A 14,689-nucleotide genomic window follows, 5' to 3' on the forward strand; every position below is an offset into this window, starting at 1 on the left:
GTCTCACGTCCAGTTGAATAACACGGGGAGGCGGGGTTTATGACATAGGCCTATATAGGACCAGTCACGGGGTGCAATCGAGACGCTTTAGCTTCACTTTTCAGGGCTTGTGCGGCACACTTGATTCATTCTCATACTTTAATATGGTTCTTGAAGGAATATTTCACCCAGAAATGTAAATTCTTTTATTTTCTCACAGTCATATCATTGCAAACCTGTACAACCTTCTTATTCTATAATTGTATGGAGAGAATTATTATTATTATTATTTTTTTTAAGATGTAGGCTTTTAAACACTAGAGGGAGCAGGGCAGTTGCAAACATAAAGAGTATAGCCTATTTAATTTTTACATTAAATAGGCTATACTCTATTTATAGGCTATACCATCCCCCCCCCCCACCCCCCACCCCACCCCCCCAATTCAGACACACATTCAGACACACTCACTATTTTGGAGGGGAATGACTTATTATTATACTTCAACAACACAAACAAACAGGTGCATTAATTATCAAATCTCTGAATATAACCGCGAATTGTTCAGCCTTAGGTTAGAACGAGGATGACTTAACCAAACTATTACGCATGTGTGGTGTTTGTCGGTAGACGGCGCTGTCCGTCTAATTGAGCGTCACACAGAAGATGCGGAAGACCGAACTCACTTCGCACTCCAGCACAGGAGGTGGCGGTGTGCAGCTGAAAAGCTAGAATGTGAACCGCCAAATAAATCTACAGAAAAAGAATCAGCAGAAGACGCCATCAAAGCAACAGACTCTGCGCTTTTTACTTTCACTAATGAACGATTAACACCCGTGATAAGCTGTGCAGATATAATCAAGAAAATAAAGGCTAGATATTGTTAGCTAGTTTTAATTCTCTCTGTTGGAGTTTAGGTCGTGTTTTAGTGAGTTATTCTCTGTCAGTCGTTCAGGGCGCGACTCTTGACACACCCAGAAACACAACGGAGCAGATTAATACAAGAAACTTAAGATTTTTTTTTTATTTATTTTTTTTTATCTGCAGCAATATGAAGAACTTTGTATTGTTCTTTCTGTTATCATTTTTCATTGAAGGTATGTTTTATGTTGATGTCTTAAAAACTTTCTGTTTCAGTTTGTAAAAACCGGAAATGCTCATTTGTGTTTCGTTTATCTTTTTCGCGCTGTTTGTAAATAAATTAAATGTGATAACTTTAATATTAATTCTATATAGGAGAGATAATAAAGTTTCTGTATGTTGTTGCATAACATTTAACGTAAGTCAAGTGTAACACGACTAGTTTTATACTCCAGGCCTTGATATAGCATTTTCATCGCGTTTTTAAAGTTTATGATGACTGTTTTCTTGAGACTGGATCATAACTCGGTTGATTGTGTTCCTTGAATATAGTCCGTGTTTAACTTAGACTGAATTCATATAATTTTTCTACAGGTAAATATCTTAGTGTTTTGTTTTGTGTTCGTAATGCAGATGCTGATTATTACAGGCCCATATTAATATACAGTGCTTAACAAAATTATAAGACCACCTGCCACATAATAAATAGAAAAAAAAAATATTTTAGGAATTTGTCAAACTTATAGTCATTTATCAGGTAAATAACAAACTGAAGCAACTAAATAGACAAAGTTATATATTTTTATTTGCGTATGGCCTACTTTGGCCTTGATAACAGCTTACATTCTTCATAGCAGTGTTTTATGCACTTTTCCACAGCCTCTGTTGTTAATGACTTCCAAATAGTTTCTAGTATTTTTGAATCCATTAAATCCCAATAATAATTCTATTTTAGCATTAGAAACACTATTGTGACTAAAGAGCTCACACATACTGGTGGATTAACCATTACAGAAACATAAAAAAATGATTTTGGTAGTAACCAATACTGTTAGTTTAGGGCAGCTGTGGCACAAACCTTATAAGACCATTGGGTGCTGGTCTTATAAATTTGTCAAGCATTGTATATATCCCTTTACCTTTATTAATAAACTAAAATTGTCATAAAGAGATATGTTTCTTTGTCAGTGTTTTGTCATTTTATTTTTTGTCTGTGCTACTGTTCCTCTGTGTTTTCCAGGTGTGTTTGGTGAGTCAGTGTCAGTGAATGAGGGAGATTCTGTTACTCTACACACTGGTCTTACTGAAATACAGGAAGATGATAGGTTAGAGTGGAGGTTTGGAGCTGAACGTGACCGCATAGCTAGAGTAAGAAAAGGAAGTGACCCCACAACATATGATGATGTTCTTGGTGGGAGATTCAGAGACAGACTGAAACTGGACGGTCAGACCGGGGATCTCACCATCATAAACATCACAACTGAACATACTGGACCCTATGAAATATCAAACAACGCCATCCCCTTAATGTCATTCAGTGTCATTTGTGAGTATTTAATTCATGTCAATGTTATTATTATCACATTTTGGCTGTAAATGTGTGTACAACAACCAGCGATAACAAAGAACAGTCTTTAATTATATATATTCCAAACACAGCAATCCACAGGAGAATATCACAGGGAATAATAACTACCATAAATAATCCCGGACAATGAACTGAGGGTAATCAAGGTAAATCAGAACAGATGTAGAGCTAATTAATAACCAAAAAAGCTAACAAAGGCCTTGTCCACACTAATACGTTTTAATTTTAAAACGTATCTTTTGCTCTCTGTTTTAAGACATTGTTTTATTAATAAAAACAAAGCTTTTTGAAAACGCTCACCAAAGTGGATACATTTGAAAATGCCTTTTTCGCGTTGAAGTGTGGACTGTGAAAATGGAGCTATTTGAATACAATGATGTAAGTTTAGTCATGTGATGCACATTGTACTGATAGATATTCATGTTTATATCGGTATTGCACCTGTTATGTGCTGTTCACTTTCACGCTGTTGCTGAAATATGTTACTATGTGTCTTGACAGTTAATGTACCAGAGCATTTTTTACACATTTAAGAAAACACCATTTCACAGTGAAAATAGGTATTGTTTTTGGCCCATGTATCCTTGTATTGTATATTAAATAAGGTTATAACCCCTAAAATTTTAGATACCAGTGAAATTGAACAATTCTCGATTCCAATTTCAATACCACAGCTAAAACTACTTGTATAAATTTGAAAGATTATTAAAGACAAGCAAACAGCCATTAATGAGAAAGAACAAATAATTAAAATAAAAGCAATAACACAAATAAATAAGTAGGATAAAACAAAGATACAAATGAAATAATTAGTGCTTTTCAGGTAGGTCTAACAGTTCTCAGGTACAGAAATTTTATAAAGTACAAATGTAAAATAACACTGCATATATTATTCACTGTGCAAATTTAAGGTTAATCCTTATTAAAGTTGCAAAAATGTTATTCAGTGAAGAGCAGGGAGGGATTTGTTTGTCTTTTGTAGTTAGATTAACATTAGCCGCATTTCCACTAGGGCTGAACGATTAATCGCAACAAAACCGCACGCGATTTGCGATTATCTTATGCGCAGCTTGTCAGTGGAGTGCGTCTGATTGGTAGTAAAGCTGCGTTCACACTACACGCGACAAAGTGACACGATACCATTAATTTCAATGGGGAGCGGGCGACTTCCGGCGACACGCGCGGTCACGACCGTTGGCGACTGGATGGGGCGTGTCTGGCGACACGACAAAGTTGAGAAATTATGCAAACTTTATGCAAATGAAGAGCGACTTTCGCGAGCGACAACCAATAGGAGTGGAGCCTGGAGCGCGCGTCATCATCCTTCTCCACTCAGCCCCTCGCCCCATCGACAGAAAGATGGAGGAGTATTTTTAAAAATCTAAAATACTACTGTTATTGTGTCATGAAATGTAGTTAAGAGTTTTTCAGTCGAGAATGTAGTTGTTTAAAGCTCAAATATGTGGTTTGTTTATACAGATAGCGCCTATTTTCAATTTTGATCTGATATTTTCGGAGTTGTGAGACCCAGGTACTCGTTCATTTAACTTACATGCTTTACGAGTCTAAATATTTAATATTTTCCCTCCAGAATGTTTGTTTTTAGCGGCAAGAAAACTGATTCGCTGTCATTGGATGTTATTCATAAACATTACAAGGCAACCAGTAGTGGGAACGCCCACTAGCGACCTCATCGCCAGCCACCGGCGACATGCAGCGACAAAGTCGCTTGTAGTGTGAACGCAGCTTAAATGCTGCCTCATTTGAACGCCAGAGGGCGCTCTCACGCAAACACGATAAATATGCTCCGCCGCAGAAGTACAATAATAGGCCTACGCATCATTCCAGGAAATCTCAATCGCTGTAGCTGAATAAACAGAAGATTGAAACGCTTTGATTAAACATGACTTATAAATACACGACTGCCTTATTCTGTGTAAGAGGGCACATCATCTCACAGAAGGAGGAGCTCAGCTGTCGTTATGAAGTGAGTTTGGAGTAAAAGCATGTTATTAAATGTTGTCTGTTGTTGGACAAGAGTTTCATAAATGCTTCTCATGTTTTGGAAAGATGTTTGACTTGTGTTGTTTTTTCAAATGAACGTTATAAGTGACTCAAACTCACAGTGCTTTCAGATGGAGCAGCATTTACAGAGCCGTACATCAATGACAAACTGCGCATAAAAAATAATCACAGCCTTTACGATTTTAAAATCGCGATCTCGCCTTTAAGTGCGATTACATGGAAAGTGCGATTAATCGTTCCACTGTTGGGCCAGTGCGAGCCAGGGCTTTAAACGGGCCGTGCCGGCATGGGTGGCGCTAGGGAGGGGCTAGCAGGTGCTTCAGCTCCCCCAAGAAAGACCAAAGCACCCCGATAGCACCCCCAAAAATAATTTCTGGAAGCAATTATATTCAGGCTGTATTCTATGGAAGCCCTGAACCGCATTTTGAAGGAAAAAAAAAGAAAACATATCTTTTTATTTCGACATAATATCTCGTTATTTCGACATGATAAGGGGACATTCTAATCTGCATTAAGCGTTCTTATAATGGTTTTCTATGGGAGGAAAATGCATAACGTGTAATTAAACGTTGTGTTCATATTCTACTAATTATGTCCCGTTGGCAGTGTTTCAGAGCTCCGTTCGTTAATGGAGCGTTTCATAGTTTTTGAACTTGGACTCAGAAGAAATGCGGTCAGTTCTTAACTTAAGGAGTTCAGTGAAGATCAAAAATGTCCACCTTATGGACAAATGAACAACAGTTTAAAATACTTATTATTCTAATTCACAGATACTCAACAGGCGGCCCGCGGGCCGCATCCGGCCCATCGGCATTAAGCCCAATTTATACTTCTGCGTCGAACTTACGCCGTAGCTACGTCGTAGGCTGTGTGTAGCGCGCGTACCCTTCGGCGTACCCTGACGTGCACCTCTCCAAAATTGTAACAACGCGTCAACTCTACGCGGACGCAAGCGCTGTGATTGGTCTGCTATGACCGCTCCCTCGGGTTTCACATGCTCCCTCTGCGCGCGTGAACGCGGACAACGACGCAGAAGTATAAATGAAAACCAACGCGTTGCCTACAGCGTAGAGGCTCCGGCGTAGGTCCGACGCAGAAGTATAAATCGGCCTTTAATTTCATGGCCCGCGTCATGCAAAAGATGAACGCACTTTTTTTTTATAATTTGAGCTCAAAAGTTACGCGAATATTAGACAGTGTGATTTTTATCTATATAATTGCGGACGGTCGATAATCCGTTGGTCGATTAATAAAAAGAAACATTCATCATCGTCATTGTGATGTGTGTGGAATGTTTAGTGAGACTTTAAATAGCTACTTGATAACTCCGAAATGTACCATTAACTTGCTAAGCGCAACAATAGCAAAACAAGCGGTAAAACTGTCAGGCAACTTGTGTGTGCGGCACGCTATGCATAGCTCGTGCATTCAGAGCTGCGCACTTTCACAGCTGATTCGGGTGACGTTAGAGCTGATCCGCGCATCTCTACTGCAGTGTGTAATTAGCCGATGATCCTCTTAACAGCATAAAAAACAAAATTATTTTCAAAGTGTCAATGGGTTATAAACAGTAGCAAAAAGCGCTCCCATTACAATTACGAGCTGTCAATACGTCAATGAGTTTGCGACACTCTTGCAAAGCCTCCAGTTTTAACCTGCAGTTTTGTTTGGAACGGGGCACGGCTCGCATGAAAAACTGATCAAAGCTGCTTTTGAGCGAATTCTGGCAAACTTAAAAGTTATATGTAGCCTACTGGGATAATAGTTGGCCTAGTATTAGTATACTAATAATAATAGCCGTATAAATTTGTAAAGCGACCCTGTATAACGTCATCTAAAGAAAACATATAATAAATAATTGAACATTTGATGTAGGCAAATTGCCTATATATAGGCCTAATCAATAATTGTTAAATATTTAAATATAAAGATAATATATGAAGAGCTCTTTTCCAAAACGCGATAAACGCCATTTTTAAAGAAAGGTTTGTGCTTTCTGTTTGAGGTCTCTGTGAAAGTTTGAAAGTCTTTTAGTGCCGCTCACGTCCGTAATGGAGAACTGTCACGTAACATTGTTTTTGCCTCATAAATGCAAACACGAAAAATAAAAGACAAAAGACTTTTTAAAAAGATTTATAGCGTTTTGGGGGGAAAAAAGGATGGATTTATAGCGTTTTGAAAAGAAAAAAAAATTAACTCTGTTTGAATATGAACTTATATTAAGATAGGTAATAAACTGAATTTCTATATAAGTAAAAACTGTAAATATTGTCATAAATAAAGTTTTATGATGCAAGTTGTAATTTGTGGCCCTTCACATTTAATATGGTTTAAATGTGGCCCCCTTGGCATCTGAACTTGAGTACCCCTGTTCTAATTTATGAGCATTATGTAAATTTTCTTAGACAAGTCCATGTCCCTTTGTCCCTTTAAAAGTATGTCAGCTAATACATTTTCAGAAAATATACATTATGAATTGTACGTACTTTCTCACTAAGGCATCATTTAAAATTTTCGGTTTTCAGATACAATTGCCTAAAGGGCGTTTTTGTTCACTTTTTAAAGTTCTAAATTATTGATACTCCATTACATTTTTATTGTCACTAAATTAATTGTACCTTTTTTGCTATTTTAATGAAATTATTGTTAAAACAAAACAAAAAAACACCTTAACATGGTAGACAAAACATAACTGTTGACAAAATAATTACAGAGTGAAACTTTGTATTTATAGCACTTTCTCTGTTATTAACTTAAAATTGACTTAAAGCACAGCTGTAGGGATGGACTGAACTGAAGATGTTATGTCACATGTGTAAGCCTGTCTGTAGGTCCAATGGCAGTTTTCAATAGGACTGGTGAAAGTTTCTACACGTTACTGTCTTTCCTTTCACGCAACACAACAAGATTAAATGAAATACATTGTCTCGTGTATTACGTCGTTATTTCATCTGACTCCATAAACGAAAACGGTTTTAATGATATCTTAGTATCATTAAATGTGGGTGAATGTTTGATTATTCTATTCAACTCTTTACTTAAAATTTTCACGGTCACCAACTAGTAACCACCTCCTCACTACATTTCCCATCATCCTCCCTGGCCCTCACTTGCATGCACTTCCCAATCACAGAGATCACTGTCACCTGTCACCAATCTTCACTGATCATCATCCAGCACTATAGAACTCTTCCCTCTGCAGTTCATCATGGTCTGGTCTTGTCATTCCCTCAAAGTACACTTACCTGACTCTTTATCTGCATGATACCAATATTTTACCCAGTCAGATTAGGAAACAATGTCGCTTTGAGGTCCTCACGCCGGCCGTTTAACGCGGGTCTCACGATCACAAACTCATCAGTTTTTGGTCACAGAGGTAATTGGCTAATATCTCAGACGGTCACATTCACGCTTTACACAATCAAAGATATTTTTAGATAGCCACCCTTGTTTGTATACACTTGAATTAAAGTAACGTTTTCTTTAGACAGAGGTCATGACCACGACTACAGATATAAGCCGACCAGTATACTTCTCTGATAGTAGCTTTGGTTTGGTCATGCCATAGTTTCCCACGTACACTTGACTAAAGTAACATTACATTAAACAGAGGTAAGACTCACCCTATTTAGGTTGGTCGATCAGCTGTTTGCTGTCCTAAATGGAAATTCCCTTTTAGTCTTTACAAACCAAGTACACTTGAATTAGTGCCAAATATTAGCCAGAACTCTAAAATCACAGTTGATGTGCCCTGTGATCAACTCAAAACTGGACTTTTGTCCGTTACTAATCTGATGCAGATTTGCGGTAATATACGAATCCGTTTAATCTATTTGGCAAAATAATTTCAGAGTAAGTCAGAATAAATTCAAACATAACAGTTTGTTGTCCAGGTAATAAAACAATAATTCAAAATCCAATTCATAAAATAAAATCAGTGGTCAATCATATACAATAACAACAATTCAGAGATCGAGGAATTGTAGAAATATTTACCTGGCAATGAAAACTACACACAGTGATCGTGTGGAAAATCTACTTACAAACTCCTCAACCCCTTTTGCCAATTTTCCTTATATAACCAGATATTAGGCTTACTAAATGGTAGTGTCTGTCATTATAATTAGATTTTGGTCCCTTATTGAGGGGTTCACAACTGTGAGATCAGAATTTGTGATTGAATGGGTTCTTGATACCTGTAGAAGAATATACTTATTTACTGTACATACAGGAGGAAGTTTAAGTGGAGGATCTGGGGGAGGTAACACCTTTAAGAGGCACACAATATTTCTCACATTCTAGAACTTCTTTGAGCTTTTCATTATGGCTGGGAGAATGAGACCATTTTACCAGGCGCACTAAGACACTTTAAATTATACCAAACATGTATAGTTACTTATTGTACATATTTAACATTGCATAGGTTTTTAGTGAGTTTTGTGTGAGGAGGAGAAGAGGGGGAGCAGGGGAGATAATGAGACTGTAAAAGTGAGGCATGAGATGCACTGTGTGCTGTGTCTCAGATGTTGCTGTTACGTATTCAGGAGAGAATTCAAATGTTAATTCTCAGGAGTGTCTTTTGTTTTCTCGAGGGGTCGCCCAGACTTACTGGCATCTGCCTTACAATAGTAACATTTAAAACATCTGACTGATTGAGTTTATTAAAATTAACCATTGGTCATCCATAGTAGCATACATGATTTAGATAATGACATCCACAGTTAAAACCTTACATACACATGGTCAAATGCAACTATATGGTTTCTATGGTATTTGTATGAAATTCTTTAGCCTAAATACATTTAGTATAAATGCACAACTGCTATAGCTTGCACAAAAAAATACTGTAATTATATTCTATTACTTCTTTAATACACGTTATACATGTCTACATTAATAATATAATAAAATTGTATACCCTATATTTATGCCATGTGTGTATTACTATAGTAAATCCATGGTAAATTATGGTGATTTGAGATTGAAAAGCTTTCTGACTGTATTGTTGCGCAGTGTTTCTCCTGTTTATCAGCTGTGTTTCATCTGGCTTTAAACTATAGTTTAAATCACAGAGTTATTTGTGTTCTTCGCTGAATCCAAGCGCTTCTCACTGGATCTCACAGCGCTGTTTAGTGCTCGTGTGGCTGAGACTGATCAGAGAGTAAACGCGTCTGCTCTAGTAAGCTCTAATAAACTTTGAGCAGAGCGGATAAACGGTCCATGTGGTGCGCTGTTTCCTTCTGCTTTTGGTGCATACACAACATTTATCGAACTCTTGATATTGTTTATCGAGGAAAATTATATTGCGATAATTATCGTTATCGTTTTATCGCCTAGCCCTAACTGACGGAAAATATTTTTCTCTTTTTCTTCAGTTGTGTCTGGTGTTGATGAAGGGAAGTCAGTGTCACTGACAGTGGGAGATTCAGTCACTCTAAACACTGGTACTAATATACAGACAGATGATGTGATAGAGTGGAGGTTTGGAGATCAGAACTCTCTTATAGCTGAACACAATAGAAAGACTGGAATCTTCTCAACATCTGATGGTCCTGATGGGAGATTCAGACACAGACTGCAGCTGGATCATCAGACTGGATCTCTGACCATCAGGAAAATTGGACCCAAACACTCTGGATTTTATGAAGCTGTTATTAGGAAAAGCAGCAGCAGACACACCATACACAAGTCATACAGCGTGACTGCCAGTGGTGAGTTTATCAACTCTTTTATAGTAATAATGAATTTATTTAGATCAGCACCCTAGAATAGTTTAAATTAACATTTATTTGTACAAAAATAAGGCTAAGAAACAACATGTGGGACTGTTAGTTTAGTTTTCCTCAAACACTTGATCATTATGCTGAAGTGATGTTCTGATTTGAGCGCTTAATATCAAACATCATTTGGTGAATTAAATGAAAAGTAGAGATTTGAATAATTCTGTTCATCAGTTCCCAAACACCAGTAAAAGCACAGGCGCAGTCAGGAGTGTGTCCTTATTTCTAAATCATTTGGGATAAAAGTGGTAATAATACTGTATGCTTGTGCATGGGAGATGAAACACTAATTTGTTTATTGCTCATTTTGTGTATAAATCAGACAGACTCAAGCCCTTTCTAATTGACATTAGCATTATTATGCAAGACTTGATTATTTTACATTTGTTAACTGAAATTATTGACTGTTAAAAATCTTCAAGCATGCATCTAAAGCTATACCATGTAACTTTTGTTTTTATTAAAAAAGAATAAAATATTACAAAGGAGAGAGTGCAAAAAATCCATCTTCCAAACCATGTCTTTACCAAAATACACTTTGATAAATCTATAATAATGATTTATATTTTAGAGCAGTTATATGGATTTTCAGGAATGCATACGTCATTCACACAGTGTAGCTTGAAGTAATGTCTGAGTAGCTGTTACTCGATGATCTTCATGTGTTTGTTGTTACAGGGGAAATGAAGTCAGCACTATCAGTGAAGGAGGGAGATTCTGTCACTCTAAACTCTGATCTTACTGAAATACAGAGAGTTGATTTAATGCAGTGGAGGTTTGGAGACACTGTCATAGCTGAAATCATTAAAGCAAAAGCAAAAAACCAATTCTCTATATATGATGATTTTCCTGATGGGAGATTCAGAGGCAGACTGGAGCTGGACGAGAAGACTGGATCTCTGACCATCACACACACCACAACTGAAGATGCTGGACTCTATGAACTACAGATCATCATCATCAGATTCACCATACATAAGAGAATCACTGTCACTGTTACTGTCTCTGGTGAGTAGATCAAATCAGTCGATGTAAAAGTGTCTTATTTAAATCCTAAAGTTAAACTTCATTTGAACACTTAAACATAACATTTGAATCTTGGGACTGTCTTTAGATTGTTATAGTTTGTCTTTCAAAGAATTTTGGTGCAGAAGACTAGATATTTTTGAAAAATACTAGTCATTACCCTATTGTCTTATTATTTGGTAATTAACAGCCTCTTTTTTGTTAAACTTAATGTTTTAGTTTTATTTAACATTCTTTAACACTGATTACATTTATATTACCAAGGAGCAAATTTTGCATATTTTTACTTGTTTCTCTTTTTGGTTGTTTTTTTTAATTTTATTTTTTAAGTTTTTATAATTTCCTCAGTTGATTCTCAATTAAATGAAGAGAGTAACATTAAGGTATTGAAGTAAGTTGGGAGACACTAATGCTAATTGACACTAATTGCTGCATATTTCCAACTGATTTTAAATGGATTAATCTGCATTACTGTTTGTAATGTTCTTCTATAACTCAGTCCTGTTCACATCAAACACTCGCTGTAACACTGTAATACAGAAGATGAACACAGTGAATGAGAATATCATAATAACTGAAATTACATTAGAGGCTCTCATGCTCATTAATGACTTCATTTAAACAGAACCAGATTTATATTTACTGTTTTAGCTATACAGTGTGTGCAGAATTATTAGACACGTTGATTTTCTGATCAGAGGTTTTTTTCAGGCACATTTTACCCATTCCAAACCACATTTATCTTAATAGCTACTATTAATTTTGTATTTAATCATTTATAAGTGATACATAATTGTTCATGAAGGCTGGAAAAGAAAAACGCCTTATATTCAGGTGTGCAGAATTATTAAGTGCTATAGTCAGTCTCATCCACTCACAATAATGACTATCATTACAGTACGAGATCTACACTCGGGTTTAACGGTATTCACGGCCTGGTGCCGGTGGTATCTGTGAGTTTAAATCATGTTCATGTTATCAGGGATCAGGATTAAGATAAACTCTTATAAAACATACTGTTTAACAGAAGCAAGCAGAAAAGCTGGACAGTTTCATGTTCCTCGTGACCCTGCTGTGCTAAAACATGGGAATATACTTCAGGGATGCCAATAATTGTGGCCAAAGTGAATTAGAGAAAAGCATTTATTTCATTTTCAATGGTTTTACTTCAATGATACGTTAGATTTTTGCAAATTATTTGAAAATAAGATCAAAATGATAAACAATGCATAGTCATATTTACCAAGGGTCCTAATAATTCTGTTGACTGCACTGTTATTATTACAATAACTAATGAGTTGTCAACATTTTATTCTTGAGACTCTTTTTTAAATTACTATTTTAGTTATATTTAAATGATTGATAAAAGGGTTGCACAATATATCGGAAAATTGCAAATGTACATAGCGATATGGATATACGTATCATGCACTTCAAAACGTTAAATTGATTTTATGTATGATATGATATTGCTTTAAGAGTGTAAAATCAATTTAAATGATATATTTTTTAAAATTAACCGATTATATGTTTCACATTCTTTCTGGGAAAAGAAAGCATCGTATTGAATATCACATTATTTACCAATTTCTCACACATCACATTTTACTTCAATATTGGGCAGCCATAATTGATAACATTGATATAATTCATTACAACGATGATCACATCAAAAAGTTTTTTTATGTATTTCTCTTATTTTTAACTCTTTCTCCACCATTTCACTGTTATACGGTAGGGGGCGCTATTACACATCTTCTGATAGAGTGCTGAATCTCCTGATTAAAACACATGCGAGGCAGATGCGAAAACATACAGAGCTACAGTATATCATATGTAATCAGATGCATATGTAAAATAACACAATCATCAATATTAAATCGCATATCAAAATTCAAAACTGCCCAATATTACAACTACAGGACTGTGAAGCTTTAGGGGTGTTGATGGACTCGATCGACTCCATCTGTGTTTCGATCATCGTTCTGAATCTGATCTGGATGTAGTCAAACAAAAACGTGATTTTAACTTTTTGCTAAAAATTTCGCTTTTTTATTCGCTTTTTTAAACTTACCCACGTTCAAGTGTTGAATAAATGAATAAAAAAGAATGCATGAAGCTATAATAAAAAAGATGGTCTATTCTTTCTTTTGATATATTTCATGTTCAGATATTCCTACAACAATATATTCCGGGGATCATGAAACTTGTGAAAATGGTCAAAAACACTGGTAGTGGCTGCCAACTTTCTTTTTCTTTTTTAAACTGGCAGGGAAAGAGTTAATAGAATTTATAATTTCCTCAGACTGCTAACTAAGAAAGTAAAATATAAGTAATATGGAAGACACTAATGCACTAATAAGTTATGTTAGTTATGAACACGTCAGAGCTCATCTGTATCTGCAGTAAATGCTTTAAGACTGTCAACATCTTTCTAAAGGTTTTTAAACTGTTTAATCTGCATTAATGCTTGTAATATTTTCATAGAGATCAGTCGTGTGTTCACATCAAACTCCTGCTGTAACACAGTAATACAGAAGATGAACACAGTGAAAAGGAGAATCATGATATCTGAAATTACATTAGAGGCTCATTTATGATTCACCTTCAACAGAATCAGATTCATATTTAAATTGATCAGACTGACAGATTCACTCACACTGATGACTCTCTCTTTATCATTACAGATTCAGGTCTGTCTCCAGGAGCTAAAGCAGTGATCGGTGTTTGTGTTCTGCTGCCGTTCGCAGTTGTAGCTGTTTGTTTGATTCTCCATCACTGCAAGATCTCTGAACTAAAAGCACGTAAGTATTACAGCTGATAAAGCAAGAGAAATGCTGAGCTTTATTATGCTACAGTAGAGATTAAGTGTAAAATGTTTGTTCATAATCATGTTTCAAACACTTTACATTTGTATGTGTGTGTTGTGTTGTGGTTTTGCTCATAAAAGCAGGGTTAGAAAGAAACATCAATACACAGATATTAAAGAGCACTGGCCTGTGGTTTTGTTTAAGAATGAAAGGCTCTGAATGCATTTTTATACAACTTTATACAACTATTTTATTGTTGAGTGGCAAAGACATTTATAGCTAGTCCACACTTTTTAAAATGCAAGTTTTCTGTTAGGGTTGGTGTCTGGGTTTGTGTTAAATACAGTATTTATAAGTATAGCTTTAACAATAGACATATATGTACAATGTCCACATTCAGAGCTGAGTAGACGTGTGTCTCAATCATAACTGATCTGCTCTCCTGACTGGTGTTTTGCTGCTTTCACACAGATTCTGTGACTCTTCATCTGGTCAGGTTCAAAGGTCATCTTAAACCAGCACACCAGCTCAGAGTAGTTTATGATGCTTTTCACACCAAAGCGATGGAAACTCTTAATAGAGAAGTTATAGATTTATTTAAATGATAGGAAATACAGAGCAA

General features: G+C 36.0%; 1 protein-coding gene across 4 annotated transcripts in view; it reads left to right on the forward strand.

The window, feature by feature from the left end:
- The first annotated feature begins 668 nt into the window (after window positions 1-668).
- The window catches only part of LOC311084923 (uncharacterized protein), a 40,171-nt gene continuing 26,150 nt past the window's right edge, over window positions 669-14,689 (forward strand). The window contains exons 1-6 of one of the 4 annotated variants that reach the window (XM_084117238.1): window positions 733-1,074; window positions 2,079-2,384; window positions 9,827-10,162; window positions 10,910-11,006; window positions 11,091-11,239; window positions 13,945-14,061. In XM_084117238.1, the coding sequence (XP_083973364.1) occupies window positions 1,029-1,074; window positions 2,079-2,384; window positions 9,827-10,162; window positions 10,910-11,006; window positions 11,091-11,239; window positions 13,945-14,061 (1,051 nt within the window). In that variant the 5' untranslated portion in view covers window positions 733-1,028. Of the gene's footprint in view, window positions 1,075-2,078; window positions 2,385-9,826; window positions 10,163-10,909; window positions 11,240-13,944; window positions 14,062-14,689 lie in introns of all 4 variants that reach the window. The other 3 variants (XM_084117239.1, XM_084117237.1, XM_084117240.1) reach the window with 3 other exon arrangements.

Source organism: Abramis brama (assembly GCF_963993115.1).
Source record: "Abramis brama genome assembly, chromosome: 6".
Lineage (NCBI taxonomy): Eukaryota > Metazoa > Chordata > Actinopteri > Cypriniformes > Leuciscidae > Abramis > Abramis brama.